Genomic DNA, 26,533 nt, shown 5'->3' with positions numbered 1-26,533 from the left:
TTGGAGAGGGAATTTGCCGGTGATTTTGCTGCTGGAGTAATTCAGTGATGAAAGGGAGAAACGTGTGTTCATGGTTCAGGAAGGAGCAGCAGGAGCTGTTTGGACAAATTTTGGACATTGGCTTTTTCAATAAACAGGAGGTGGAGGGGGGGACACAGTGGTCTCTATAATTTTAGCTCTCCTGGTTCACAACAGGCGGGTAGCCAGACCTCAGGTTTTGGGGGTCCTGAGCCCCAAATTCTGGCCTGCCGCTGTCGGCCCTTGCCGCAACCCATGTACCTGGGCTGGTGGGGGTCCCCAAGCCCTGTCAGCAAAAGCCCTCCTCCAGCCGAATCTTGTTTTCCTGAGTTGCCGTGCTGCCTGTCATGCCCCCCCCCCCCCCCCCCCAACTACAAGCAAGCTTGCTTGGTTTTAGTGAAAGTTAGCACGCGCAAGGGAGTTGTACCCCCTATGCATGTTCAATTTTCATGCATTTTAAGGGGAAAGGGGGGGCAAGCCTCCCATGCACATGCTCAATGTAAAACCAAGCATATGTGGGGGGGGGGGGGGCAGGGCAGGCAGTGTGGTGGCTCAGGAAAGCAAGCATCAGCTGGAGGAGAGCTTCCACTGGCAGGGCTTAGTGACCCCTACCAGCCAAACCAGCAGACAGTGCATCAAATTTTTTTTTTTTTTTTTGGGGGGGGGGTAGGGGGTTTGATACATGGGGATTGAGATTTAATAGGGCAGAGAGAGGAGTTAAAGTGCAGAGGAAGCCAGGGCTTCATCCAGCTGAAACACATTTCTGTTTGGATACCTCTTTACACCTGCAGAGAGCAGGGAAGGCTGTAAAACTGTAGGACACCACCGGGCGGCAGCAGAGCTGCAGGGAGATAATCATGTGACCCAGGTTCAAATCTATATCGGACTTTTGGTTACTCTCCCTGGTTTTTTACAATCCTAGGGTTACACTCATAGGGGTCAGTGCAGAAAGCCACCATGAGCTGAAGTGCGTAGTTCCACCACAAACCCCTTTCCGCATTGTGCAGCAATGGGAGGGGGGGGGGGGCTCACATGCTGCCCTATGACATTTTCCCTTCAGGGTATTTCCCTTGGTTGGCCAGCAGGTGGTGTTTAACCTCTATATTATAGCTGTAACAAAGGTCTGTTTTCTTTTTAGCTACATTCCCTAAAAGAGAAAAGTAACCTGCAGTGACATTGGTGAAACATCCTTAGTGCTAATGCTCTGTGCTCTGATCGGCCCTGAAACCACAGATATAGCCCAGAATGTGCTAGAACTCGGCCTCAGTCTCAGTTGGGGAATGTTGAGGGAGTAGATCTCTGCACTGAGGCCCTGCTCAATTCCTGTGAATAGTTTATTTTTCCTGAGTTCCCCAGGTACTACTTAGGTAGTAAAAAGTGTTCAGCTAGCTTTAACACCAAATCCTTGTTACCTTACCTGTTTCTGTTTGCTGTTTAAATTTTTACCGTTCACTGTTCTTTTTTTTTTTTTTTTTTTAATAATAAACCTATTAGTTTGTTAGCTTTGTTGTCCTGGACTGACTAAGAATCCTCTCAATTTCTGTTCTCGATCTGTGAATGTTTTCTGGGAACTGTGGGACCCCCTAGGATTGTGACCCTAGTGCCCCTAGAAACCACTGGGGAAATAACTTGTGGGTGGGAGAACTTGTCCAGAGGCAAGTGGGACCCAGCAGGTGGATGGAGAATATGCCAGTGTAGGGGCATGTGCACAGGTGCAGGCAGGCCTGGGCAGTGCTGAGCCAGACCCTCCAGGTGGCCACAGGATTAACCCCAGGTGGATGCTAGGGGTAATGCTACTACTACTACTACTACTTAACATTTCTATAGCGCTACAAGGGTTACGCAGCGCTGTACGTGACAGGGTTCACTGCCACGGTTACTGCACGCAGTATATTAAAGCGATTGAGGCCGTTAGGTACTGCTCTGCAATGCACAGGAGTAAACTGGGGCTTTTAATGCACACAACACCAGAAAATCAGTCCCCGCCAGGTCGAGGCAGCATAAGAGGATTTACTGCTAGTCTTGGGGATTTACTTTGGTTTTTTGTGACCATAGCAAGTACCTGCAACTTTTAAAAGCAGAGGTAACGTTCGCTTCACTTTGTGCTTGGCCAGAGAAAAGAAAAGTGCCAGAATACATCTGCACCTAAATATTAGCTTCACAAACATTTCTAATGTATTATGCAGACTTTGCAGTACGTGCACAGATGTGGGCTGGGGCTTTCCTTTTCTTTAGCCTGGAGAAAAGGCGGCTGAGAGGTGAAATGATAGAGGTCTACAAAATAATGAGCGGAGTAGAGCGGACAGATGTGAAGTGTTTGTTTACACTTTCTAACAATAGAACCAGGGGACACAAGATGAAGCTAGAATATGGTAGATTTAAAACAAATAGGAGAAAGGTTTTCTTTACTCAGCGTGTAGTTGGACTCTGGAACTCATTGCCGGAGAAGGTAGTGACGGCAGCTGGCCTTGCTGAGTTTAAAGGGGGTCTGGACAGATTCCTGAAAGAAAAGTCCATTGATCATTATTAAATTTTGGGTTTTTGCCAGGTTCTTGGGGCCTGGATCGGCCGCTGTCAGAGACAGAGTGCTGGGCTTGATGGACCTTTGGTCTTTTCCCAGCATGGCAGTGCCTATGTGCTTATGAGATGTGCACATGAAGCCATCCTCGCAACAGAGCTGGATAGCACTTGAAGTCTGTTCACTTTAAATGTGCAGCTCTTTCACTTACTGCATCACTGCAGAATATTTGCTCACGGATCTTGTAGTAGAAGCCATGCACTCGGCCACCAGCTGTGGCTTTCTGCTTCGATCCTCCGTGCATTGCTTGAGAAATGACAGAAGTAAACTGCAATACCTATAATTCCATTGAGATGGAAATGTGAAAGAAACCGCACAGCCATAAATCACCCTTCAAAAAAGTGGGTCATATCGCTTTTTGCGTTCTTTCCCACCGTGGCCAGAGCCCTCAGAGCTGAAAACTCCCTGGACGGGGGGATTTGGCTCTAAAGCCTGACGCCTCACTTCCAGCGATGCCACTGACACCCCAGACTTGGCCCTGCTGCTTCCAGTGTCACTAGGACAGGGGCCTTGCTGCAGTACATAAGCATCGCCATGCTGGTACAAACCAAGGGTCCATCAAGCCCGGCACCCTGTCTCCGACAGCGGCCAAAAGCACAAAACAATTTCTCCCACCCATCCCAGAAATAGTGGATTTTTCCCATGTCCTTTCAATAACATTCTATGGCCTTTTCCTCCAGGAAGCCGTCCAACCCTTTTTAAAATTCTGCCAAGTCAGCCGCATTAACCAGTGTTGCTTGTCCATGCAGTGGCTTTGGCATCTCATTCCTGCTGCGGTTTGCTCTGTGCATCACCTGGGTTGCTGTTTCTTCGCTTCTTTGCAGATCGTTTTTGCCAAGGATGGACACTACGCCCTGGAAGAGCTGTCCCGATCTGGCTATGAGGTGGTGGGGCTGGACTGGACCATCTCTCCGCGGGAAGCCCGGTAAAGTACCGTGTGTCTGTTAATCCCTCAGACCGCCCAGGAACAGTGGTGAAAGAATTCCTGAGCACCTCTGCATTCTGGCCCCTAAATGACCCTGGCCATGGTTCACCTGCTCTCTCTGGGGAAAGTTATCGCTGTCTCCCGGCTTTAATTTTGGAACTGTTGCAATGTGTGCTCTCCCTGTGCACATCCTCAGCTCCACACGCTGCCCCAGCTTTGTGTACTGTGCTGTGTGATCAAGCACTGAAATCAGCTGGTGCTGTGTGCAGTGATCTGTCTGGACTTCCTCCATGGGCTGTGTTCTCAAGGGTGCAGACTGATTTCTAGAGGATTACCACTCTGATGGATAGAACTATAGCTACAAATAGATACTTGTAAGATAATCCCCTGTGGGTTTGGGACTATCCATTCACCACAGTAGCTTCTGAAAGACCCTAATACCCAGAGTGCTGATTCCCTTAAAATTTTCACAAGTTTTATGCAGAGTTTTTAAAGTTGCAAACTACATCAAGGGTTATATTGCATTTGTCAGTGGGGAAAACAGTCATATAAAACATCACAGTGTAATAACTCATTATCAGAAACCAGACATACCTTTTATACTCGCAAAGCACCGAGAACTCAGATCTGACCTAAGGATGGGCTACAGGAATGATAGACTTTTTGTCCCTCGAGAGAATCCATCTCTGAGAGTGTTCTGTGCAGCTTGCAGCAAGGGGGGATTAAAATATGTTTCCGTGTGTTGCAGAGAGCGGACAGGAAATCAAGTGACGCTGCAGGGGAACATGGACCCGTGTGCACTGTACGCACCCAAGGTAAGGAGAGGAGAACATGGTTTCGGACTCATTGTACATTCCTCACTGCTGCCCAGTTTGCTTCTTGGACTGACTGGAGATTGGAGGTTGGCTTCTGCTCCCCCTCCCCCTTCGTCAGCTTTTTCAGTAACTAACGTCTGTGTGTGAGGGGGGCCTTTCTGCCCTCATGCACCGACATGCCCCCACAGTACCTCGCCCCCTTCTCCTCACGAGCTTCCTACTACTACTACTTATCATTTCTATAGCGCTACTAGACATACGCAGCGCTGTACACTGGACATGAAGAGACAGTCCCTGCTCGACAGAGCTTACAATCTAAACGAGACAAACAGGACAAATAAAAGAAAGGGAATATTGGATACTTCTCGTTTACACGAGTTAAATATTAAGTGATTGCTGGAGGAGACCAGGAAGGTGCTACAGGGTTGGCTGGATCTGCCACTATCACTGCTGGGTAGAATAAACCTCATAAAGATGGTACTATTTCCAAAGTGGCTCTATGTCTTGCAGACAATACCAATCTGGTTATATCGGAAAGATCTTCAGAGGTTCTATGCACTAGCATCGAGCTTCTGTTGGAAAGGTAGGAAACCACGGATTCGATTCTCCCACCTGATTGGCAGTTGGAGCAGCGGTGGGATGGGAATGCCTGATCTAGCGCTATATAATCAGGCATGTCAGTTACGTCATCTGGGAGATTGGTTCCTGGGTACACAACGTTATACCCCTATTGCGCTGGAGAAGGCATATTTTGAACCCTATTGGCTTTTTTCATTGCTACATCATAAAACTGGTAATATACCAGAAGGATTACGTAAGAGTGTGATGTTGAGACCACTTCGGGAGGTGTGGAGAAGGCTTGTACGCAGGCTTGGAGGAGATCCAACAGTGACAGATCAGCTGACTATATGTGGGAATAGTGAGTTTTTACCTGGGATGTCGAGCCGATATTTTGCTGACTGGGTGAGTCGGGGGGTTACATGTTTGGCACATCTGGTGGGCGAAGATGGGCAGCCCCTCTCAACTACGGACTTGCTAAGTAAGGTGGGGGATTCCTGGGGCAATAGATTTGCAATAAGACAAGTACAACATTATATGGTTTCACTGCCGGGGGCTTCCTTATCCGGTCAATTGGGGGGCAAGCTCCAAGAATTTTTCAACTCAGTGGGCGAGGGAGAGGTCACTGTCTCGTTGCTCTGTAAGACATTAACTAGATGGCAACCCCCCAGAGACTATGGGCCCCTGAGGCGCGCGTGGGAAAGGGAGCTGGGCATGGAAGTAGAGTCTTGGAATATATCAAGGGCGCGCATACCCCTGTTGGTATCGGATGCTCGATTGAGAGAATGTGCATACTGATGTATCCATAGGGGGTATGTGACAGCGACTCAATTAGCACACATGGGAGAGGACCGTAGCTCAAATTGTCTCAAGTGTGGAAAGAGTCCAGGTACGTTGCTGCATATGTTTTGGAGCTGTCCTGCACTGCAAAGATTTTGGACTCAGGTTCGAGGCTTTTGGGAAGGGCGACTTGGAATTAAGATTCTGGGAAATGTTGAACAATTAATCTTAGATCTTCCGGGGTCCTTTAGAAGTCAAAATCGCTTTACAGTACTGATGCTTCGTAAGATGTGTTTATTAGCTAGGAAGTGCATCTTACAATACTGGACGGTTAAAGACCCTCCCGCATACTGGCACTGGAGAAATCAGTTGCATCAGCTGGTTTCTTGGGAGGCTAGCGAGATTAGACTCTCGCAGAGAAAGAGAGTGACGTTTCTGGCCCTCTGGGGTCCCTATTTACGCATTCTTAGCCCTAGAGGTCGAAGTTTACTTCTTAATGCAGGGTGAGTTCTTAAATGTTGATTAGGTTAAGATCCTTCAGGTTCGGGGGGGAGGGGGGAGGGATTAGGATGGGGGGAGGGAGAGGTTGGGGGGTAGGGTAGGGGGGCTTTAGAAGGGTGGAAGGGTCTGTGTTATTGGGAAGATTCATTTTGTATTCACTAGAATTTGATTTTTCATTTTGGTACAATTGATAATTGGTGGAATTCTGTTACATCCTTCATAAAAATGTTGGGAATTATAATTTGATGACATCATGTAATTACAGGTACACGCTAGATGTAATTGATAGATACACTTTGGATAGTACCAGATGGTTGTATAACGAGACTGTAATGTTTTGTCATCAATAAAAATCGTTGAAATATATAAGAAAGGGAATATTAAAGTGAGGATGATAAAATAAGGGTTCTGAACAAGTGAGTAAGGGTTAGGAGTTAAAAGCAGCATCAAAAAGGTGGGCTTTTAGCTTAGATTTGAAGACGGCCAGAGATGGAGCTTGACGTACCGGCTCAGGAAGTCTATTCCAGGCATATGGTGCAGCAAGATAAAAGGAACCGAGTCTGGAGTTAGCAGTGGAGGAGAAGGGTGCAGATAAGAGAGATTTACCCAGTCACCATGTACATCCATGTGAGGGGTAGGTCTGAGGTGAAGAAAAGTTGCTTCTTCAGGTTGATCTTCTTCACAGTCGCACTAGGCCTTGATGAAGGCAGGCCAAGAGCAGCAGCTGCATTCATTTAGGAATAGAGAGGAAAGCAGTATCTAAGCCAGGGGTTCCCTGCACCCCTTTAACTGACCAATGAAACCCTCGCAGCCCCTTCGTAAATCACACGTCCACTAATGACTGACAGCTATATAAGTCACTGCTGAAAAAATACATAAGGTGATACTTTTTTGATTAGCTTTCAAAAATCATATGAAAAATGCCAACCAGGATGTCACCTCTGTGAGGCAGCACTTTACAAAACCAGAACACTGTATCAACGATTTTCTGGTGAGAATACTAAAAGCAAACTTTAAGACAATCCAGGAACATAAGACCTTTGAATTCAGAATGATTAAGGATTTTGACACCCACCAGACAGGACTTAACAAAGATCTGGGTTTTCTAGCCCATTATAAACCATAAAATTGTACTGTTTTGTCACCCTCTTTATCACCATGCATATCTCCCTGTCCCTCATCCACCCGGCTCTCCCCTAATCCACCCCACCCTCATCCTGTGAGACACTGGAATGCTTTGATGTTTCACTTATATATACTGTTATTTATCAACATTTGCTTATTTCCGATCTGATGAAGAAGGGTTACCTTCGAAACCTAAGCAAAAAATGTATTAAGTTATTCCAATAAAAAAGGTATCATCTTATTTGTTTTGATTTATTTCTGTTGATGATTACCTATTTGTAAGTAGAATCTCCAAACCCATTTACAGCCTTAAAATGCAATACAAACAGAGTACCTTTAAGTGCCTTTTTCAGCAGGAGATGGACAGAGCTGAGCTGAGTAAATCAGAGCGATGACAAACTGAGCTGCCAGTACACATAAGAACATAAGTGTTGCCATACTGGGAAAGACCAAAGGTCCATCAAGCCCAGCATCCTGTTTCCAACAGTGGCCAATCCAGGTCACAAATACCTGGCAAGATCCCAAAAAAGGACAAAACATTTTATTCTGCTTATCCCAGAAATATTTTCTCCAAGTCCAATTTAATAATGGTCTATGGACTTTTCCTTTAGGAAGCCGTCCAAACATTTTTAAAACTCTGCTAAGCTAACCACCTTTACTACATTCTATGGCAACAAATTCCATAGTTTAATTACACGTTGAGTGAAGAAACATTTTCTCCGATTTGTCATAAATGTATTACTTTGTAGCTTCATCGCATGCCCCCTAGTCCTAGTATTTTTGGAAAGCGTAAACAGATGCTCCACTCATTATTTTATAGACCTCTATCACATCTCCTCTCAACCGCCTTTTCTCCAAGCTGAAGAGCCCTAGCCGCTTTAGCCTTTCCTCATAGGGAAGTCGTCCCATCCCCTTTATCATTTTTGTCGCCCTTCTCTGCACCTTTTCTAATTCCACTATATCTTTTTTGAGATGCAGCGACTAGAATTGAACACAATATTCAAGGTGAGATCGCACCATGGAGCGATACAAAGGCATTATAACGTCCTCATTTTTGTTTTCCATTCCTTTCCTAATAATACCTAACATTCTATTTGCTTTCTTAGCCGTAGCAGCACACTGAGCAGAAGGTTTCAACGTATTGTCAACGACGACACCTAGATCCCTTTCTTGGTCCGTGACTCCTAACGTGGAACCTTGCATGACGTAGCTATAATTCGGGTTCTTGTTTCCCACATGCATCACTTTGCACGTGCTCACATTAAACGTCATCTGCCATTTAGACGCCCAGTCTCCCAGTCTCGTAAGGTCCTCTTGTAATTTTTCACAATCCTCCCGCAATTTAACAACCTTGAATAACTTTGTGTCATCAGCAAATTTAATTACCTCACTCCCATCTCTAGGTCATTTATAAATATGTTAAAAAGCAGCGGTCCCAGCAGAGACCCCTGGGGAACCCCACTAACTACCCTTCTCCATTGAGAATAATGACCATTTAACCCTACTCTCTGTTTTCTATCTTTTAACCAGTTTTTAATCCAAAATAGGACACCACCTCCTATCCCATGACTCTCCGATTTCCCCTGGAGCCTTTCAAGAGGTACTTTGTCAAACGCCTTCTAAAAATCCAGATACACAATATCAACCGGCTCACCTTTATCCACATGTTTGTTCACCTCTTCAAAGAAATGAAATAGATTGGTGAGGTACAATTTCCCTTTACTCAATCCATGTTGGCTTTGTCTCATTAATCCATGCTTTTGAACATGCTGTGTAATTTTGTTCTTTATGTTTCAACGTTTTTATTGATGAGTCCACAAAATAAACATTCAACAATCTCCAATGACAATAAAAGGCAAACGCAGCCAAAACATTTGAATATAAACAAAATATTTCTCTCATCAAAATTTTTTAACCTTTTCTCCACCCCTACCCTCCCCCTTTTAGATTAATGTAACAGCATTTTTATTACATTCATCAATGATCAGTTCATCGATATCTGCCACAGAAAGCCTGCTAACAATTCTCGTTCCTTGAGTGTCAACAGCATACAGCTTCACAGGACCATGGCATCCTCTATTTTTACACCAATTTTGTTCTTTATAATGGTCTCTACCATTTTGCCCGGCACCAACATCAGACTCACCAGTCTATAATTTCCCATGTCTCCTCTGGAGTGTTACATTGGCCACCCTCCAATCTTCCGGTACCACACTCATTTTTCAGTTCTATCAGTACTCTGGGATTAATACCATCCGGTCCAGGAGATTTGCTACTCTTCAATTTGCAGAACTGCCCCATTACATCCTTCAGGTTTAGAGAGATTTCATTCAGTTTCTCCGACTCATCAGCTTTGAATACCATTTCTGGCATCAGTATCGCTCCCAAAATCTTCCTCGGTGAAGACTGAAGCAAAGAATTAATTTAATCTCTCCGCTATGGCTTTGTCTTCCCTGATCGCCCCTTTTACTCCTCGGTCATCTAGCGGTCCAACTGATTCTTTTGTTGGCTTCCTGCTTTTTTAATAAACCTACAAAAATTATTACTATGTGTTTTTGCCTACAACACAATCTTTTTTTCGAAGTCCCTCTTAGCTTTCCTTATCAGTGCTTTGCATTTGACTTGACATTCCTTATGCTGTTTCTTATTGTTTTCAGTTGGTTCCTTCTTCCATTTTCTGAAGGATTTTCTTTTAGCTCTAATAGCTTCCTTCACCTCACTTTTTAACCATGCCGGCTGTCGTTTGGTCTTCCGTCCTCCTTTTTTAATATATGGAATATATTTGGCCTGGTCTTCCCGAATGGTGTTTTTGAAGAGCATCCATCCCAGATGTATATTTTTGACCCTCGCAGCTTCTCCTGTTCTTCTCATTTTATCATAGTCTCCTTTTTTAAAGTTAAACGCTAACGTATTTGATTTCCTATGTATACTTACTTCAAAGCTAATATCAAATCCGATCATATTATGATCACTGTTATCAAGTGGCCCCAGCACCATTACCTCCCGCACCAGATCATGTGCTCCACTAAGGACTAGGTCTAGAATTTTTCCTTCTCTCGTCGGCTCCTGTACCAGCTGCTCCATAAAGCTATCCTTGATTTCATCAAGGAATTTTACCTCCCTAGCGTGCCCCGATGTTACATTTACACAGTCAATTGAAATCACCCATTATTATTGGGTTGCCCAGTTTTTTTGCGTCCCTAATTTCCTTTAACATTTCAGCATCCGTCTGTTCATCCTAGCCAGGCGGACGGTAGTACACTCCTATCACTATCCTTTCCCCCTTTACACATGGAATTTCAATTCATAGGGATTCCAAGATGTGTTTTGTTTCCTGCAGAATTTTCAATCTATTTGATTCCAGGCTCTTGTTAATATACAATGCTACCCCTCCACCAATTTGATCCACCCTATCCCTACGATATAATTTGTACCTCAGTATGACAGTATCCCACTGGTTATCCTCCTTCCACCAGGTATCAGAGATGTCTATGATAGCTCATTTTTCATTTAGTGCAATATTGTTTTACCAGTACGTGTGACTGAATGGCGTCATAACTGTGCTCCTTGTAACCTGAGCAGAGTCTGCCTGAGCTTGGAGGTCAGGCTGGGGTACGTTTGGCTGAAGCAGGTGCATGAATCTGAAGATGTTATGAGAATCTATCTCAAGATTTTAGGGAGCAATTTTCAAAGCTACACAGCAGGTACCAAATCTTTTCCAGGTGGATTTTGCTCCAGTGTTCACAGGAAAAATATGCAAGGCACGAACCGAGGCCGGGTACCGTTTCCTGAGGCAGCTTGACAAACTAGTATTCCTGCCCAGTACCAAAACCGGTCCCTGAATTCACTCTTGCAGAATCATTGTTGTGACATTTTTTTTCACCTGGGAAATGTCTTTTGTTGCTCATGTTTATAGCTTATAGTCTTTCTGCTTGTGGCCTTTAAGGAGGTTTAATGACAGGAGACGGCATGAGCGTCTCTGGCCCATTTATCTCTACGAGATGATCCCACACAGCAAAACTGAAAACCAACCAACCCACCACGAAACTGGATTCACTAACAGAAACTACAGAAAGCACACGTTGATTTTTAACGAGAATATAAAAGGCTTTAATTGTTGTAAACTGAAAGCCCCGTTGAACTGGCAATCTGATTGGAAAATGTGGGGTACAAATGCAGTAAATAAATAAATCGGGGCTGAAGCCAGTGGGCGGAGCTTGATACCATATTAGTTTTGTCCAGAGCAATAGCAAATGCTAGTGAAAACTGTAGCAAGGTTGTCAGGTTTATGTTGTTTTATTAAACCTCCTTGGTTTTGCATTCTGTCTGGGAGGGGGAGGAGGTGTAAAGGAGTTGGGGGGGGGGGGGGGTTCGAGGGGGTCTATGAAGGGGGGAGGGTAAATGTTTTTATATTTCAACATTTTTATTGATGACAACCAAAAACCAAAGAAGACACATTCCACAGAGTAAATAGATACAGGCGGAAATATTCTGTGAATTCAAGTTGCTACAATCCGTCATCAAACTTTTAACATTTTAACCTCACCCCCCCCCCTCCCTCTAATATTGTTTTAACATTTTATTAATGAGATTCAGACTTGGACAGAACTTCTATGTAACCCAATGAAACCATCTATCTTCCCACTATAAACATTCAAACCCGACCCCGACCCCACCCCTCATTATTTATATCTGACCAACCACAGTTTTGCGCAACAATCCTACAATGACAATTTACCCCAAACTCTTCCTTGCTAGATTATATCCTACACCAGCTCTGTGTATGGCCTGTATTGGCAGTTTCCTTAAACAAATCCAACCCTGAACCCCTCTACGCCCCCCTCCCCCTCCCATCAATTCTTGCCGAGTAATATACATTCCTCCTCTATCCCACATGTCTCCCTCCTCCCATCGCAGTTTTCCTCCTTCCTCTCGTTCCTTCCCCTGTCCCCTTTTCTTCTCCTTTACGGGGGAGGGTTAATGTTTTTATCAGTGCTCCAGACCTTGTTTTATTATTTGCAGTGCTGTATTGTGGATTTCAGTGCTGCGCTATGAGCCTTATTTTTTTTCCCATCTAAAAAAGACATTTATTCGAGAACACAAATTGCAAGTTGTTTGAAAAGCTGATATGCATAAGCAAGTTACAAAATTGGTTCCCTTCTCACATTTAGCATCTAGCACATAATAAACATTCATTCATGGCTGTCTGATGTGATTAGACTCCAACCACCCGATGCAAAGTGATTGAACTGGGCAGGAAAGGCTCCTTCCTGCCCAGTTAAATCGCTTGTGCTGTGGGCTGAATATTGACCAGCGAGTTTCTGTCTTTCTCTCTCTCCATGACTCTGCTCCTTGTCTGGCACACAGAGCCCCCCTTCCTCCTGGAAGCCTTTTCCCACTCCACGTGCTCTCAGGCAGCTTTTTAAAATTTTATTTGAAAGCTTCCCATATGTACTTCTTCTGTGTACATCCCTATGCTGCACAAGCCGGCGTGTTTCTAAATATAACTGAGATAAAACAATGCAGATCATAAGTACATAAGTACATAAGTAGTGCCATACTGGGAAAGACCAAAGGTCCATCTAGCCCAGCATCCTGTCACCGACAGTGGCCAATCCAGGTCAAGGGCACCTGGCACGCTCCCCAAACGTAAAAACATTCCAGACAAGTTATACCTAAAAATGCGGAATTTTTCCAAGTCCATTTAATAGCGGTCTATGGACTTGTCCTTTAGGAATCTATCTAACCCCTTTTTAAACTCCGTCAAGCTAACCGCCCGTACCACGTTCTCCGGCAACGAATTCCAGAGTCTAATTACACGTTGGGTGAAGAAAAATTTTCTCCGATTCGTTTTAAATTTACCACACTGTAGCTTCAACTCATGCCCTCTAGTCCTAGTATTTTTGGATAGCGTGAACAGTCGCTTCACATCCACCCGGTCCATTCCACTCATTATTTTATACACTTCTATCATATCTCCCCTCAGCCGTCTCTTCTCCAAGCTAAAAAGCCCTAGCCTTCTCAGCCTCTCTTCATAGGAAAGTCGTCCCATCCCCACTATCATTTTCGTCGCCCTTCGCTGTACCTTTTCCAATTCTACTATATCTTTTTTGAGATACGGAGACCAGTACTGAACACAATACTCCAGGTGCGGTCGCACCATGGAGCGATACAACGGCATTATAACATCCGCACACCTGGACTCCAAACCCTTCCTAATAACACCCAACATTCTATTCGCTTTCCTAGCTGCAGCAGCACACTGAGCAGAAGGTTTCAGCGTATCATCGACGACGACACCCAGATCCCTTTCTTGATCCGTAACTCCTAACGCGGAACCTTGCAAGACGTAGCTATAATTCGGGTTCCTCTTACCCACATGCATCACTTTGCACTTGTCAACATTGAACTTCATCTGCCACTTGCACGCCCCAATCTCCCAGATCGACAACGTAGATGCAGCAGCTGGTAGGTTGTTTTGGACATACCAAGATGGCGGCTGTTGGGGTAACCAGCTTCAGCTTTGTGATGTCATGCCGTCTCCTGTCATTAAACCTCCTTGGTGGCCTCTTCTGCTGTGAGCTCTCTTATGTTATTGTGCAACTGCAGCATAAAACTTGCTTTTTTGTCACTTGTAGGAGAGGATCGGTGAGATTGTGAAGAAGATGATGGAAGAATTTGGGACTCAGCGGTACATTGCTAACCTGGGCCATGGTCTGTACCCAGATATGGATCCAGAACACGTGGGGGCCTTTGTGGAAGCTGTGCACAAGCATTCTCTTAACCTGAATGAGCACACCTGGCCGGCACAGCTGGAAAACAGTAACTGATGCATTGAGGCCTGCGCTGTACCTGCTAAGACTTGATCGTCACAGAAAGGTCTAGTTTTCACAAGATTGGCAAGGGCAGCTTCCGCTGTAACCAAAATCTGTGAAAACGCCGTGTTCATATTCTGGTTATGGCTCTGAAGCTGCAGCTGCTGCCACCACCACCACTGCATTCTCCAAGTCTAAGCATGAGGCAGAGGGTGAAGACAGTATAAGAACAGGGCTGCTAATATTATCATAGGTCCACGTGGGATGCAGTCTCGGCAGGAGGCGTGGTCTTGGTTCATCTCCAGAAGTTGCCAAGCAATAGAAATTCTAAATGGAGACACTGAATCAGTGGTTGCAGGTGTACTGGCTGACTTATCCATTTTAAAATCGGGACTGGTTTTGCAATTTTAGAATTCTCTCTGTCCCTTTTAAAACTAATTAAAATAAATCTGTTTCAGTCAATTCATAAATGGACACAACTGCAGATCTACAGGACACTTTTTGGGCCTTATCTGTCAATCTAGAAGTGTTTTCTGCTAGCCAAGAGTCCTGTTCAAAGGTGAATCTGCCCTTGAGGTCTCCACTGCATACTCAGCTCAAATTTTATTACCATTTCTTCTTTATCTAATAAAGAGGAGCTAAACCAGCATCTGTGGAAAGCATTTGTGCACAGTGAACTGTCCTGGTCCTGTCAGGAAGAACATAAACATAGCCATACTGGGTCAGACCAATGGTCCATCTAGCCCAGTGTCCTGCTTCCAGCAGTGGCCAAGCCAGGTCACAAAGTATCTGGCAGAAACCCATATTATAGCAAGATTCTATGTAGAACCCCAAAGAGTAGCAACATTCCATTCAGAATCTCAAAGAACAGCAACATTCCATGTAGAACCCCAAAGAGTATCAAGATTCCATTCAGAATCCCAAAGGACAGCAACATTCCATGTAGAACTCCAAAGAGTATCAAGATTCCATTCAGAATCTCAAAGAACAGCAACATTCCATGTAGACCCCCAAAGAGTAGCAAGATTCCATGTAGAATCCCAAAGAGTAGCAACATTCCAAGCTACCATTCCCAGGGCAAGCAGTGGCTTCCCCCATGTGCATCTCAATAACAGACTATGGACTTTTCCTCCAGGAACTTGTTCAATTCTTTTTTTTTTTTTAACCCAAATACGCTAACCGCTGTTACTACATCATCAGACAGCGAGTTCCAGAGCTTAACGATTCTTTGGGTGAAAAAAATATTTCCTCTTAAATGTTTTTGCAAAGTATTTGCATGTAATTTCATTGCGTGTCCCCTGGTCAGTGTTCAGGCTGTGTCGCAGTTAGCTTTCACCTCAGTCATGGCCTCTCTGCTGCTGTGCACTGGATGCAGTGCTTGATGGGCAGGCTGGAGGGCTTTACACGTTACAGTTCAGAGGGATGAGCCATGCTTTCCTCTCATTTCTTCTTTGCTAAGTGCTTAGACATTCTCCATGGCTCCAGGGCTGCGTCTGGTTTCCTCACTATATATTTATGAGACCCAGTTGCTTGTGCCTAGCGTATCTGTGGTTAACCCTTAGGGTGGGGAAGAGCAGATGCTGAAAGCCTGGCAAATACTTCTGTCTTCACAGTTAATGCAGCGATCACAGAGGAAATGGTTGAGTCTTTCTTTATATAGTCAACTAATAAGCTGAGATTGTTGGGCCCAAAACTTGGGATCTTGGCTTATTTATTTTTTTTTTTTTTTTACATTTGTACCCCGCGCTTTCCCACTCATGGCAGGCTCAATGCGGCAGGCAATGGAGGGTTACGTGACTTGCCCAGAGTCACAAGGAGCTGCCTGTGCCGGGAATCGAACTCAGTCGAGTCGAACTATAGTCGAGTTAGAATGTCTCTGCTCCCCCCCTCACCCCAAGCACGTGGTGCCTGTCATTTCTGTCAATGGCATTAAGTCTGGATGTGGACACGGACGTAACTTTCTTGTCAGTGTCAGTGGTCAGTGTCCAGGCTTACTGCTGGTAAGAGAAACACTGGTCACTTTGGGGGGGGGGGGGGGGGTAGACAGGGAGCAGAGAGAGAAATGCCGGTCACTCAGGCTTATATTTGAGTTAACATTCTTCCCTCTTTTTTTTTTTTTCAAGGGAAAGTGTTATCTTGGTTTATATTTGCATGGGCTTACATTCGAGTATATACTGTATATATTAAACTATTCGTTTGCAGATAACAGATCCGGAATTTGCTCATTAGAATTGACTCTCTTCCTTTTAGCATTTAATAATAATAATATATTCTTGTATTCTGCACATACCAATACTGGTTCAATGCAGATTACAGAGTAAACCACACATTTTATTCAAGTGGAAACAGAAAATGACTGAAGGCTTTTCAAATTCAAAAGGTATCTTCTGCAACCCCCCCCCCCCCCCCCCCCCCCCACACACACACAAATTCTTTAAATTGTTTCAAAGCAGTTTAGCACTGGTATAACAACATGGCGCAGCCTGACTAATTTCAATCATCTCCAGGAGGCGGAAGGACATTGATTAAGAAGACTAATAATCTTAAGAGGGCCAGTGCTACACACGGTGGGGTCTGGATAGTGTCTCCAGCTGCCCCTCCCAATGCCAGTCCTTAAATAGGAAGTAAATTTAAATGGATCTGGATCACTTAAACAGCCAGTGGCCTTGTGTTGTGGACTTTGCAGTGCATTAAGTAATCGCCCACCTCATCAGAAGAGTAGAAGGAAGAAACCATATTTTCTGTCTGTAGGTCTTTAGTGTTTAGGAGTCTGAAGGGAGTGGAGGAGTGGCCTAGTGGTTAGGGTGGTGGACTTTGGTCCTGGGGGACTGAGGAACTTAGTTGGATTCCCACTTCAGGCACAGGCAGCTCCTTGTGACTCTGGGCAAGTCACTTAACCCTCCATTGCCCCATGTAAGCCGCATTGAGCCTGCCATGAGTGGGAAAGCGCAGGGTACAAATGTAACAAAAAACAAAAAACAACCTAAGAGATGGAACAGCTACTGTGGTTCCCATAGGAAGGATAGAAGCAGACAAGTAACGAAACTCAGGTACCATCTGACCACTTTATTTAATGCATCACATGTCCATCATTACAGAATAGAACGGGGGCTTTTTAAGACCTTTCCCTGCTGTCTTAGTTACTCTGAGCCTCTTTTCATACGATCCTGAAGTTGTACAGGTTTAAAATGCCTCTCTGGTGCCCCCTCACACCCCTGCACAGTGTCAGACAGCGCTGACCGGGACCCGGTTTACAGTGCCGTCCTCATGGAGTACAGAGAGGTGTGAGGGGTCAGCAGACACCCTGGGGTCAGAGGTTTTAAGCAGTGCATTTCCCCACTATCACCAGCTAAGACTTTCTCAGCCGAGCCCAAAAGCACTCTTGTCATAGTACCCCCAACAACCGGGGGATCGGTGCTGGTTCAGAACTAATTTTAAACTCTGCTCTGACAACAGAACTACTATTACTACTACTATGTAGCATTTCTATAGCGCTACAAGGCGTACGCAGTGCTGCACAAACATAGAAGAAAGACAGTCCCTGCTCAAAGAGCTTACACTCTAATAGACAAAAAATAAAGCAAGCAAATCAATTAATGTGTAGAGGAGAGGAGGGTAGGTAGAAGCGAGAGGTTATAAGTGGTTACGAGTCAAAAGCAACGTAATAGAGGTAGAGCTGATCTCCTTTTCCTCCACAAGGACGCCCAGTGGTCTCTCCGGCCCAATCCTGTCTTGGAGAAAGATCATTTGAAAGGCTAATTATAGGAGATTTCTTTTAAAGGTGAGGGTATCTTGGCCAGACACTGTAAAGTATTAAGGACTAGGAGACTAATTAAAGCCATTCATGTCGACGGGACATAAATCTCACTTTTAAGAGGATGTCCAGAGCTTTGGCTTAGTTCAGTTCTTGGGTGGGTTCAGTTCCTTTTCGAAGGTTCTCTAGTCTCGGGAGTGGGTCCCAGAGGACTGGAGATGGGTGGATGTGGTTCCTGTCCACAGAAGCAGGAAGTAAGGAAGAGGCTGGGAAAGCTCTGTGATGAGCAAACTCATGGAAACACTTCTAAAGCAGAGGATTGTGAGATTTCCAAAACCAAGTGGACTGCTGGACTCGGAGCAGGTCTTGTCAGACAACTCATGATTAAATTATTTGGGTGGTAATTTAGGGGGAAACGCTAGATAGGGTGTATTTAGATATTAGCAAAGCCTTTGATATGGTTCCGATTGGGAAAGGGATAAACCTACCTAAAGTGAGTGACTGGGTTAGAAACTGGTTAGATGGAAGGAAAGAGAGAGGGTAATGGTAAATGGAGTTCAAGGAAAGGGATGTTATCAGTGGTGTACCGCAGGGATCGGTCCTTGGGCCAGCTCTTTTCTGAGTGATATTGCGAAGGGCTATGTGATAAGGTTTGTCTCTTTGCAGCTAATATTAAACTCTGTAATAGGGTAGACAGCACAGAGGGTGTGGATAGCATGAGGAGGGATCTAGCGAAGCTTGAAGAATAGTCCAGAAATTGGAAGGAAGCTAAGTCAACTGTGTGTAATATCTTGGTACTGCTAATACTATTCCTTGAAACATTTCTACTCGGTGACAGAAATCATTCCCACCCTGCTACACTGCATCTTTCCTACCATGTGCTACCAAAGCCAGCTCTGCAATTTTAAGTGGTGCATCACAGGATGAATGACCAGGAGGTTTCCACCACAGGTGGGCCTACGGATCAGCATAGCGGGAACTTCTGGAAATGTTTTGGACAGGCACAGGACTTGGGGGCTAGCTGCCATGCTGGTGGTCTCCCTGGTGAGAAGGCCTGTGATGTTGGTGACTAGGGTCTGTCTCATGATGCCTCTGGGGCTCCTGTTCCCTATCGGTGGTGCTTGGCTGCTGAGGTCTGTCCTTGGCATGATCGTGGGTCAGATGAGTTTCATCCTGCCCTTCCTGCAGCTTCTCGGTTGCATCTGTACTGCTCTTTTCTGGAGCGGTTACATTCTCCATTTCCTGTGAAAAGAAGCTCAGATAATAAAAACTATTATACGGTCTGTGCCCTGAAAAAGACAGGTACAAATCAAGGTAAGGTATACACATATCAGTTTATCTTGTTGGGCAGACTGGATGGACCTTGCAGGTCTTTTTCTGCCGTCATCTACTATGTTACTATATTTAATACAAAATATTTCACATCTGCTCCTGACTGATATTATTTTGAGCAGCACCAAGATCCCCAGGCACCTCATACCTGCCCTTCAGCTCCCCCTGTTGTTCTGTTATTGACAGGGCTGGCATTAGGGGTAACTGCCCAGGGCCCCCCCCCCCCATTCCATAGGGACCCCAAACCTGCCTCAAACTAAAGGAGGCATAGGCTGGGCCTCTGAATGTCTAACAGTAGCTCTGGGTATTGACCCCACCCCAACAGCTCTGTCAATGCACCTCAAACCTGTAGTGCAGCATCCCTCTCACAGCACTCTCTGCTACCCCACTACTAAGCTCCCCCCACACACCCACAAAGCTCTGCCAGTGTACCTCCCTCCTACTTCAGTCCCGCAACCCACCAGGGCACTCCTTTGCTCTCACCTGCCATGTGCTGTTTGTGGTGTAGAAGGTACAGTTCCCACAGAAGTCCTTGCTGTAAGTGCTACGGATGGCTGCTTCCACATAGGGATAATAAAGAAAACTGAGTGGCAGCTTAATGTGAAATGTAAGTCGCCCACATCTGGAAAACAGAAACATGGGGGGGGGGTACCCCTAAATTCAGGGGGCAGGAACCATCAGGCTGGTCCGCCTAAAGAAACCAGCCACAACACAAGAGAAGCTGGCTTTACATCCAGCAAAATACCAGAACCCCTAATTTGCCCGATTCCTCCCCACCAGGAAAGAGGAACAGAACAGTGAGTGTTAACATTCAGTAAAGGTGGAAAGCATCTAAGCTGAGAGGTGAGGAGGAGGTCAGGGGTCTGACTCAATGCCTGGGCTCCAGGACCTTCAACAGCTTGCAAAGGTCCCTGCCGCCGAGGTTATGGTTGAAGAGTTTGGTATGAATCAGATGTTGCAACAGACAGGTAGAGTAAGCAGACCTTGAAGAGAATGTGCCAGGAGTAAGGAGACAGAGAGATGGCAAGTGGACTGCAGGACTCACAGACACCAGAGAAAGAAAGGAGCGACCAGAGAAATGCAACCGTGCACAGAGAAGCAGAAACCCAGTAACCCCCAGAGCAATGCTGGCAACTGTACAGAGAGAAACAGGAACCTGCAGAGGAATGGTTGCAAATGGTGGGAGGCGGGGCTAGTGCTGGGCAGACTTATACGGTCTATGCCAGATCCGGTGGTGGGAGGCGGGGCTGATGGTTGGGAGGTGGGGATAGTGCTGGGCAGACTTATACGGTCTGTGCCAGAGCTGGTGGTGGAAGGCGGGACTGGTAGTTGGGAGGCGGGGATAGTGCTGGGCAGACTTATACGGTCTGTGCCAGAGCTGGTGGTGGGAGGCGGGGCTGGTGTTTTGGAGGCGCGGATAGTGCTGGGCAGACTTATACGGTCTGTGCCAGAGCTGGTGGTGGGAGGCGGGGCTGGTGGTTGGGAGGCGGGGATAGTGCTGGGCAGACTTATACGGTCTGTGCCAGAGCTGGTGGTGGGAGGCGGGGATAGTGCTGGGCAGACTTATACGGTCTGCCAGAGCTGGTGGTGGGAGGCGGGACTGGTGGTTGGGAGGCGGGGATAGTGCTGGCCAGACTTAAACGGTCTGTCAGAGCTGGTGGTGGGAGGCGGGGCTGGTGGTTGGGAGGCGGGGATAGTGCTGGCCAGACTTAAACGGTCTGCCAGAGCTGGTGGTGGGAGGCGGGGCTGGTGGTTGGGAGGCAGGGATAGTGCTGGCCAGACTTAAACGGTCTGTGCCCTGAAGAGCGCAGGTACAAATAAAAAGTAGCACACATGAATTTATCTTGTTGGGCAGACTGGATGGACCGTGCAGGTCTTTTTCTGCCGTCATCTACTATGTTACTATGTTACAACTGCAGAGAGAAGCAGTTACATGCACACATGCATGCCTCCCTTGCACTGGATGTAAATTAGTGGAGAGTTTTGAGAGGCCTAGGTACTCCTCTTATGATATTACTCGGGCACTGCCCACCCTCACTGCAGGAAGCGGTGGCTGCTGATGCTTCTTTGAGTTTGTTTCACTGTCAGGCATTTCACCGCAGCCTGCTGTTTGCCTCCCCCCAGAAGCTGCAGTTAGAGGGTGGAAAACAGGGTAATTGCCCTGGGCCCCCTTAGCATAGGGGGCTCCAAACCTTCCTCAAGCTAAAGGATGCATAGGCCCCTCTCCAGTTTCTGCTCTGGGCCCCTAGTCTGCCCGATGATGAAGCCAGCCCCGCCAGGAGACACTTCAAAGGGAAGCTGTGTGAAATGTGGAGAGACAGAGCCAGGAGACTCTGGGGAACATTTTACACAGAGACAGAGGGGAAGCAAATGATGGTAGAGAAATCTTTCAGATGGGGAGGGGACAGAGAAAGTTGAGAAATGCTGCAGACAGGGCAGAGACAGCCAAGCGACATGATGGAAAGGTGAGAGCAGGGAGCCACTGACTTGTCGTAGATGAGGAAATCGTCCTTGTCTCCGCTGAGGATGTTCCAGATGTCAGGCTCTTGGGGGGACTGCTGGTACACGGGCATGTCGGCGGGAGCATTGCGCAGCAGCTCTGAGTACATGAGAATGGAGTGTTCTTCTCTTTCATTCACAATCAGGTAACTCACGTTAGACAATCCTTGACCAATCAGTTTATCCCGCAGGTTCCCAAGTCTGTGCAAACCAGTGAAGAAAGTTACCAGACTGTTGCAATACCATGGAATACGTCTCCCAAGGTCTCCAAGATTCCTCCACATACCATCCTGGAAAGCTTTGTTTATTCCCCTGCTTAATTCTCTACAATTAAAAAACAGGAATGCAACTCCCCATATACACTTCTAGGACACCGGTGCAGACCACGGTTGCTCCCTGTCAGCCACACACCCGCCCAGACCGTGGCGGCTTCCTATCACTTTGAATGGGCTTTGTAAACAGGGGCCTTAATCTTTTAGGGGTTTGCCTCTTGTTACCAGCACAAACTGTGACAGCCCCTCTCCCAGCCAGATACCAGTACAGACCACGGCAGACCCACTCCCAGCCAGATCCCAGTACAAACTCCCAGTCAGACACCAGCACAGACCATGGCAAACCCATTCCCAGCAGACAGCCCCTCTCCCAGCCAGATACCAGTACAGACAACAGCCCCACTCCCAGCCAGACACCAGCACAGTTCATGGCAAACCCACCCCCAGCGAGACACCAGCACAAACTGTGACAGCCCCTCTCCCAGCCAGATACCAGTACAGACCATGGCAGACCCACTCCCAGCCAGACCCCAGTACAAACTCCCAGTCAGATACCAGTACAGACCATGGCAGACCTACTCCCAGCCAGACACCTCAGCAGCACAGCTGATTTCATCTTGGAGAATGCAAGATAAATTGTAGAGTGGATTTTTGTGCCACCCTGAGAGTCTCACCTGGCAGCCTGCTGGAGACAGAAGTATCAGCTGGCTTTCAGCAGTGCCAGTACTGTTACTTGCCCTGTGGTCGCCTCCATAGGCACCTCCCCGTTGATCTTCCAGAGTGGGGCTGGCTGGCAGATCTGCGACTCATTCTGCCTTACTGCTGCCAGTTCTGCCACGAACCCCAGCAGGGTCAAAAGGGCCAATGGACCCATAGCCACAATCTGAAAGAGAGAGAGAGAGCGTTGCAGAACATGATTTCCTACTGTGGACCCCTCTTTTATCAGAGACACACTCCTCTCTCAAAGCCACAGGATGGGAGAGTGGCAGACAAACGGGCTGGAGGTGACAGCGCATGTGCCCTGCATTCGCCCCTTGGGTGGCAGGGTTTGGAGACCCAGCAGGTCATCTACAGAGTGAGTGAGATGGTGCAGTTATCGGGCTTCCTTCAGCTGGACAGGGAAGAAGGAAGACGACCCCGGCTGTGCCACTCCTCAGTCTGTCCTTTCTCTATTGGTCTACTCGTAGTTACTGTTCAATGCTTAGAGGGAGACAAGGAGACCTGGAGGGGGGATTTATTTATAACTTTTTACCCAGTGGATCATTTCAAAAAATATTCCTAGCAACACAGATATTTATACAGGATAATGCAGTGAGCTTTATAATGAAACATTAATAAACACAAGCAGTAGAAAACCAAAGAAAAAGACCAGCAGAATCTAGACCTGAAAGCCCCCCCCCCCTCCTTATAGAAAATGAAAAGAGCAGCATTCCCAGTGATTCCCGCAAAGGCTGTCTGTTTTCAGCAGTCTAGTGATGGATTCAAATCAACCTGGCTGCCTGAACCACTGAAAAGCAGTTGTGACATGAACTGGTTGATGTTGGAAGCAATTTAAGTGGGCAAGAGATGCTCCTGACCACTTAAATTGCACTCTGCGTCCTGGCTGCCAATATTGGCAGTAACCAACCATTCCTAAAGGGGGCAGGAGAGAGGCGTTGGGCGTTCTGGAGGCGGAGTCATGGAGGAGCTGGTAATAATCCATGTCCCACCGCCCACCCAACATGGTCTGACACCACTGCTGACATCAGTCTCTCTCCATTACATCAGACCCCTCCCCCCCATTATCACATCCCCTCCTTTGGAATCTCCCTACACCCCACCCACCTGTAATCCCCCCCCCATATCATCCCTCCTGGTCAAGTGGGGTAGCCATGGCAGGAAAAATCCTCACTCACTCATGATCCTAGCAGCTCCATCTAGAAAATGGCCTTCGTGACCTCTGTGTTATGTTTTATTTTGTACTTGATATAGTGGGTCATCTTACAATAGTCTACCATTTTCTAGATGGAGCTGCTAGGATCAGGAGTGAGTGGGGATCGCTCCTGTCAGGGCTACCACACTGGACCACTAGGTGTGAGGGTATTCCGGGGGGGGGGGGGGTCTGATTCAGTGGGAGGTGGAAAGAAGTTGATGGCAAGGCATGGAAGAAATTCACAGATCTACTTACGTAGGTTTTGGCTGAATATTGGCTATGACGAACGAGACAGTCCCTGCTCAATTACTACTAATCATTTCTATAGCGCTACGAGATGGTTGCAGCACTGTACACTAAACATGTATGAGACAGTCTCTGCCTGACAGAGTTTACAATGTATGTCAGACAGACAAACAGGGCAAATAAGGGATTAGGAAATTGCTTATGGTGGGAATGATAACTACTACTACTACTACTAACTAACATTTCTAAAGCGCTACTAGGGTTACGCAGCGCTGTACAATTTAAACATAGAAGGACAGTCCCTGCTCAAAGAGCTTACAATCTAAAAGACAAGAGAACAATCTAAAGACAAGTGAACAATCTAGAGGACGAGTGAACAGTTAATCTGATAGGGTGGATAGATTGGGGCATTTTATATTTCTCGAGCGGTTAGGCGCCGAAGGCAGCATTGAAGAGGTGAGTTTTAAGCAGAGATTTGAAGATGGGTAGGGAGGGGGCATGGCGTATGGGTAAAGGAAGATTGTTCCAGGCATAGGGTGAGGCAAGGCAGAATGAGCGGAGCCTGGAGTTGGCAGTGGTGGAGAAGGGTACTGAGAGAAGGGCTTTGTCCTGTGAGCAGAGGTTACGGGCGGGAACATAGGGGGAGGGTGGAGAGGTAGTGAGGATAAAACAGACATGGGTACTGAAGAAGTTAAAAGCAGCCTCCAAAAGGTGGGCTTTTAGCCTAGATTTGAGGATGGCCAAAGACAGAGCTTGATGTACTAACTTAGGAAAATCTATTCCAGGCACACAGTGAAGCAAGATAAAAGGAACAGAGTAACAGTAGAGAAAAAGGGTACTGATAAAAGATATTTACCGGAGGAGTGTAGGGAGAGATAAGAGTGGACAGGCACTTGGAAGTCAATAAGAGGAGTTTGAACTGTATGTGTGAATGGATAGGGAACCAATGAAGTGACTTGAGGAGAGGGCTAATAAGAGCATAGCGATAGTGAAGGAATATAAGTCCTGCGGCAGAATTTTGAACAGATTGAAGGGGAGAGAGATGGCTCAGTGGGAGACCTGTGAGAAGCAAGTTGCAATAGTCTAAGCGAGAGGTGATAAGAGTGTGGATGAGGGTTCTGGTAGTGTGCTCAGAAAGGAAAGGATGGATTTTGGTGATGTTACAGAGGGAGGATGGCATGCAGCTGTCAGCTCAGGATACACAATTCTAAAAGGATTATATTTAATTAATCTGGCTGCTGGACCTGCAGCCCTTAAAAGTGAGATGTAACTAAAGGTTGGATGAATGAGTGAAGCAAGAGAGAGACGAGTGAAGGATTTAGCACAGAACAGAGGCAGACGAGTAGATTAAAAACATCTGGGAGGCAAGAGAGATGGGAAAAGCTGCCATTCCTTTCTCTGAGGTGTGATGAGACTCTGATGAAACACAGCTGGGAGAAAGATCTGTTACACAGCTCTGTGCACCGGGCTCCAGTTCTGATATTATACATCGAGATTTGGAAGTAACAAAAAGCTAAATTAATGCCCCCCACTATATTGTTAGAAGTAAGGACAGTGGTCATAGGAGCCAACTTTTCAAAATTATTGGGGGTGCTAAGCCCAGTGGAAATAACCCCTCCCTAGACACATGCAAGGAATTTTCTCAATATTGGGGGTGCTCAAGCACCCACAGAGTCGGCTCCTATGACAGTGGTGAATGGCGCTTGTAAGCCTGTGCTATAATAATATACGTTTCTTCACAGCCCTTGAGAAGGTCCCTTTGACTCACGGTATCTGCTCTCAATGTCAGGCAAGGTCCAACCTTCCCATCTTCTGCAAAGAATCTTCCTCTGTCTGAGTTTAGCAAACACAAGTTCTGCCCTTTGTAGCCACAGAGGAGGGAGGTGCTAAGGGTACATGGGGTGGGTGGGGGGAACGAGACTGGAATCATTAATTGATAGCCAGGATCACCCAGGCATCTTATCGGACTGTGTATGAACAAACCAGTGAAGTTAGAATAGCACACAGTCAAACCCTGTCTCAAAGGTTATGTGGCCCACACTTAAGTACATATTGCCATATTGAGATAGACCGAAGGTCCATCAAGCAGCATCCTGTTTCCAACAGTGGCCAATCCAGGTCACAAATACCTGGCAAGATCCCAGACAAGCTCAATACATTTTATGCTGCTTATCCCAGAAATAAGCAGTGCATTTTTCCCAAGTCCACTGGACTTTTCCTTTAGGAAGCCGTTCACTCCCCCTCTTAATACCTGCTCTACTGGGATGAATCCTGTCTGAGATCCTCTTTGTGGGGAACTAGTCAGCAAATATAAAAGAAATCTCCCTTTTGCTACTTGCTAACCCTGCTGCAGAAACCCTCACCCCCATCATGCAGGTCCCATAGAGATTTCCAACTCCTCCC

General features: G+C 46.4%; 2 protein-coding genes across 2 annotated transcripts in view; one reads left to right on the top strand and one right to left on the bottom strand.

Annotated features, from left to right (window-relative positions):
* UROD (uroporphyrinogen decarboxylase) overlaps window positions 1-14,764 on the top strand; it is a 41,478-nt gene extending 26,714 nt beyond the window's left edge. The window contains exons 8-10 of the mRNA XM_030205167.1: window positions 3,421-3,521; window positions 4,270-4,336; window positions 13,939-14,764. Of these exons, the coding sequence (XP_030061027.1) occupies window positions 3,421-3,521; window positions 4,270-4,336; window positions 13,939-14,130 (360 nt within the window). The 3' untranslated portion in view covers window positions 14,131-14,764. The remainder of the gene's footprint in view (window positions 1-3,420; window positions 3,522-4,269; window positions 4,337-13,938) is intronic.
* Window positions 14,765-17,892: 3,128 nt separating this feature from the next.
* On the bottom strand, window positions 17,893-26,062 carry LOC115471547 (selenoprotein Pb-like). The gene is made up of 5 exons (XM_030205168.1): window positions 25,899-26,062; window positions 22,647-22,855; window positions 21,689-21,901; window positions 19,685-19,823; window positions 17,893-19,111 (listed from the first exon to the last, which is right to left on the bottom strand). Exons 1-5 carry the CDS (start codon window positions 26,058-26,060, stop codon window positions 18,887-18,889), a joined length of 948 nt encoding a protein of 315 aa, XP_030061028.1. The 5' UTR covers window positions 26,061-26,062; the 3' UTR covers window positions 17,893-18,886.
* Window positions 26,063-26,533: the final 471 nt, after the last annotated feature.

Source organism: Microcaecilia unicolor, chromosome 6 (assembly GCF_901765095.1).
Source record: "Microcaecilia unicolor chromosome 6, aMicUni1.1, whole genome shotgun sequence".
In the NCBI taxonomy this organism is placed as follows: domain Eukaryota; kingdom Metazoa; phylum Chordata; class Amphibia; order Gymnophiona; family Siphonopidae; genus Microcaecilia; species Microcaecilia unicolor.
The sequence above is the reverse complement of the archived record's forward strand: the minus strand, read 5'-3'. Positions and strand labels throughout refer to the sequence as shown.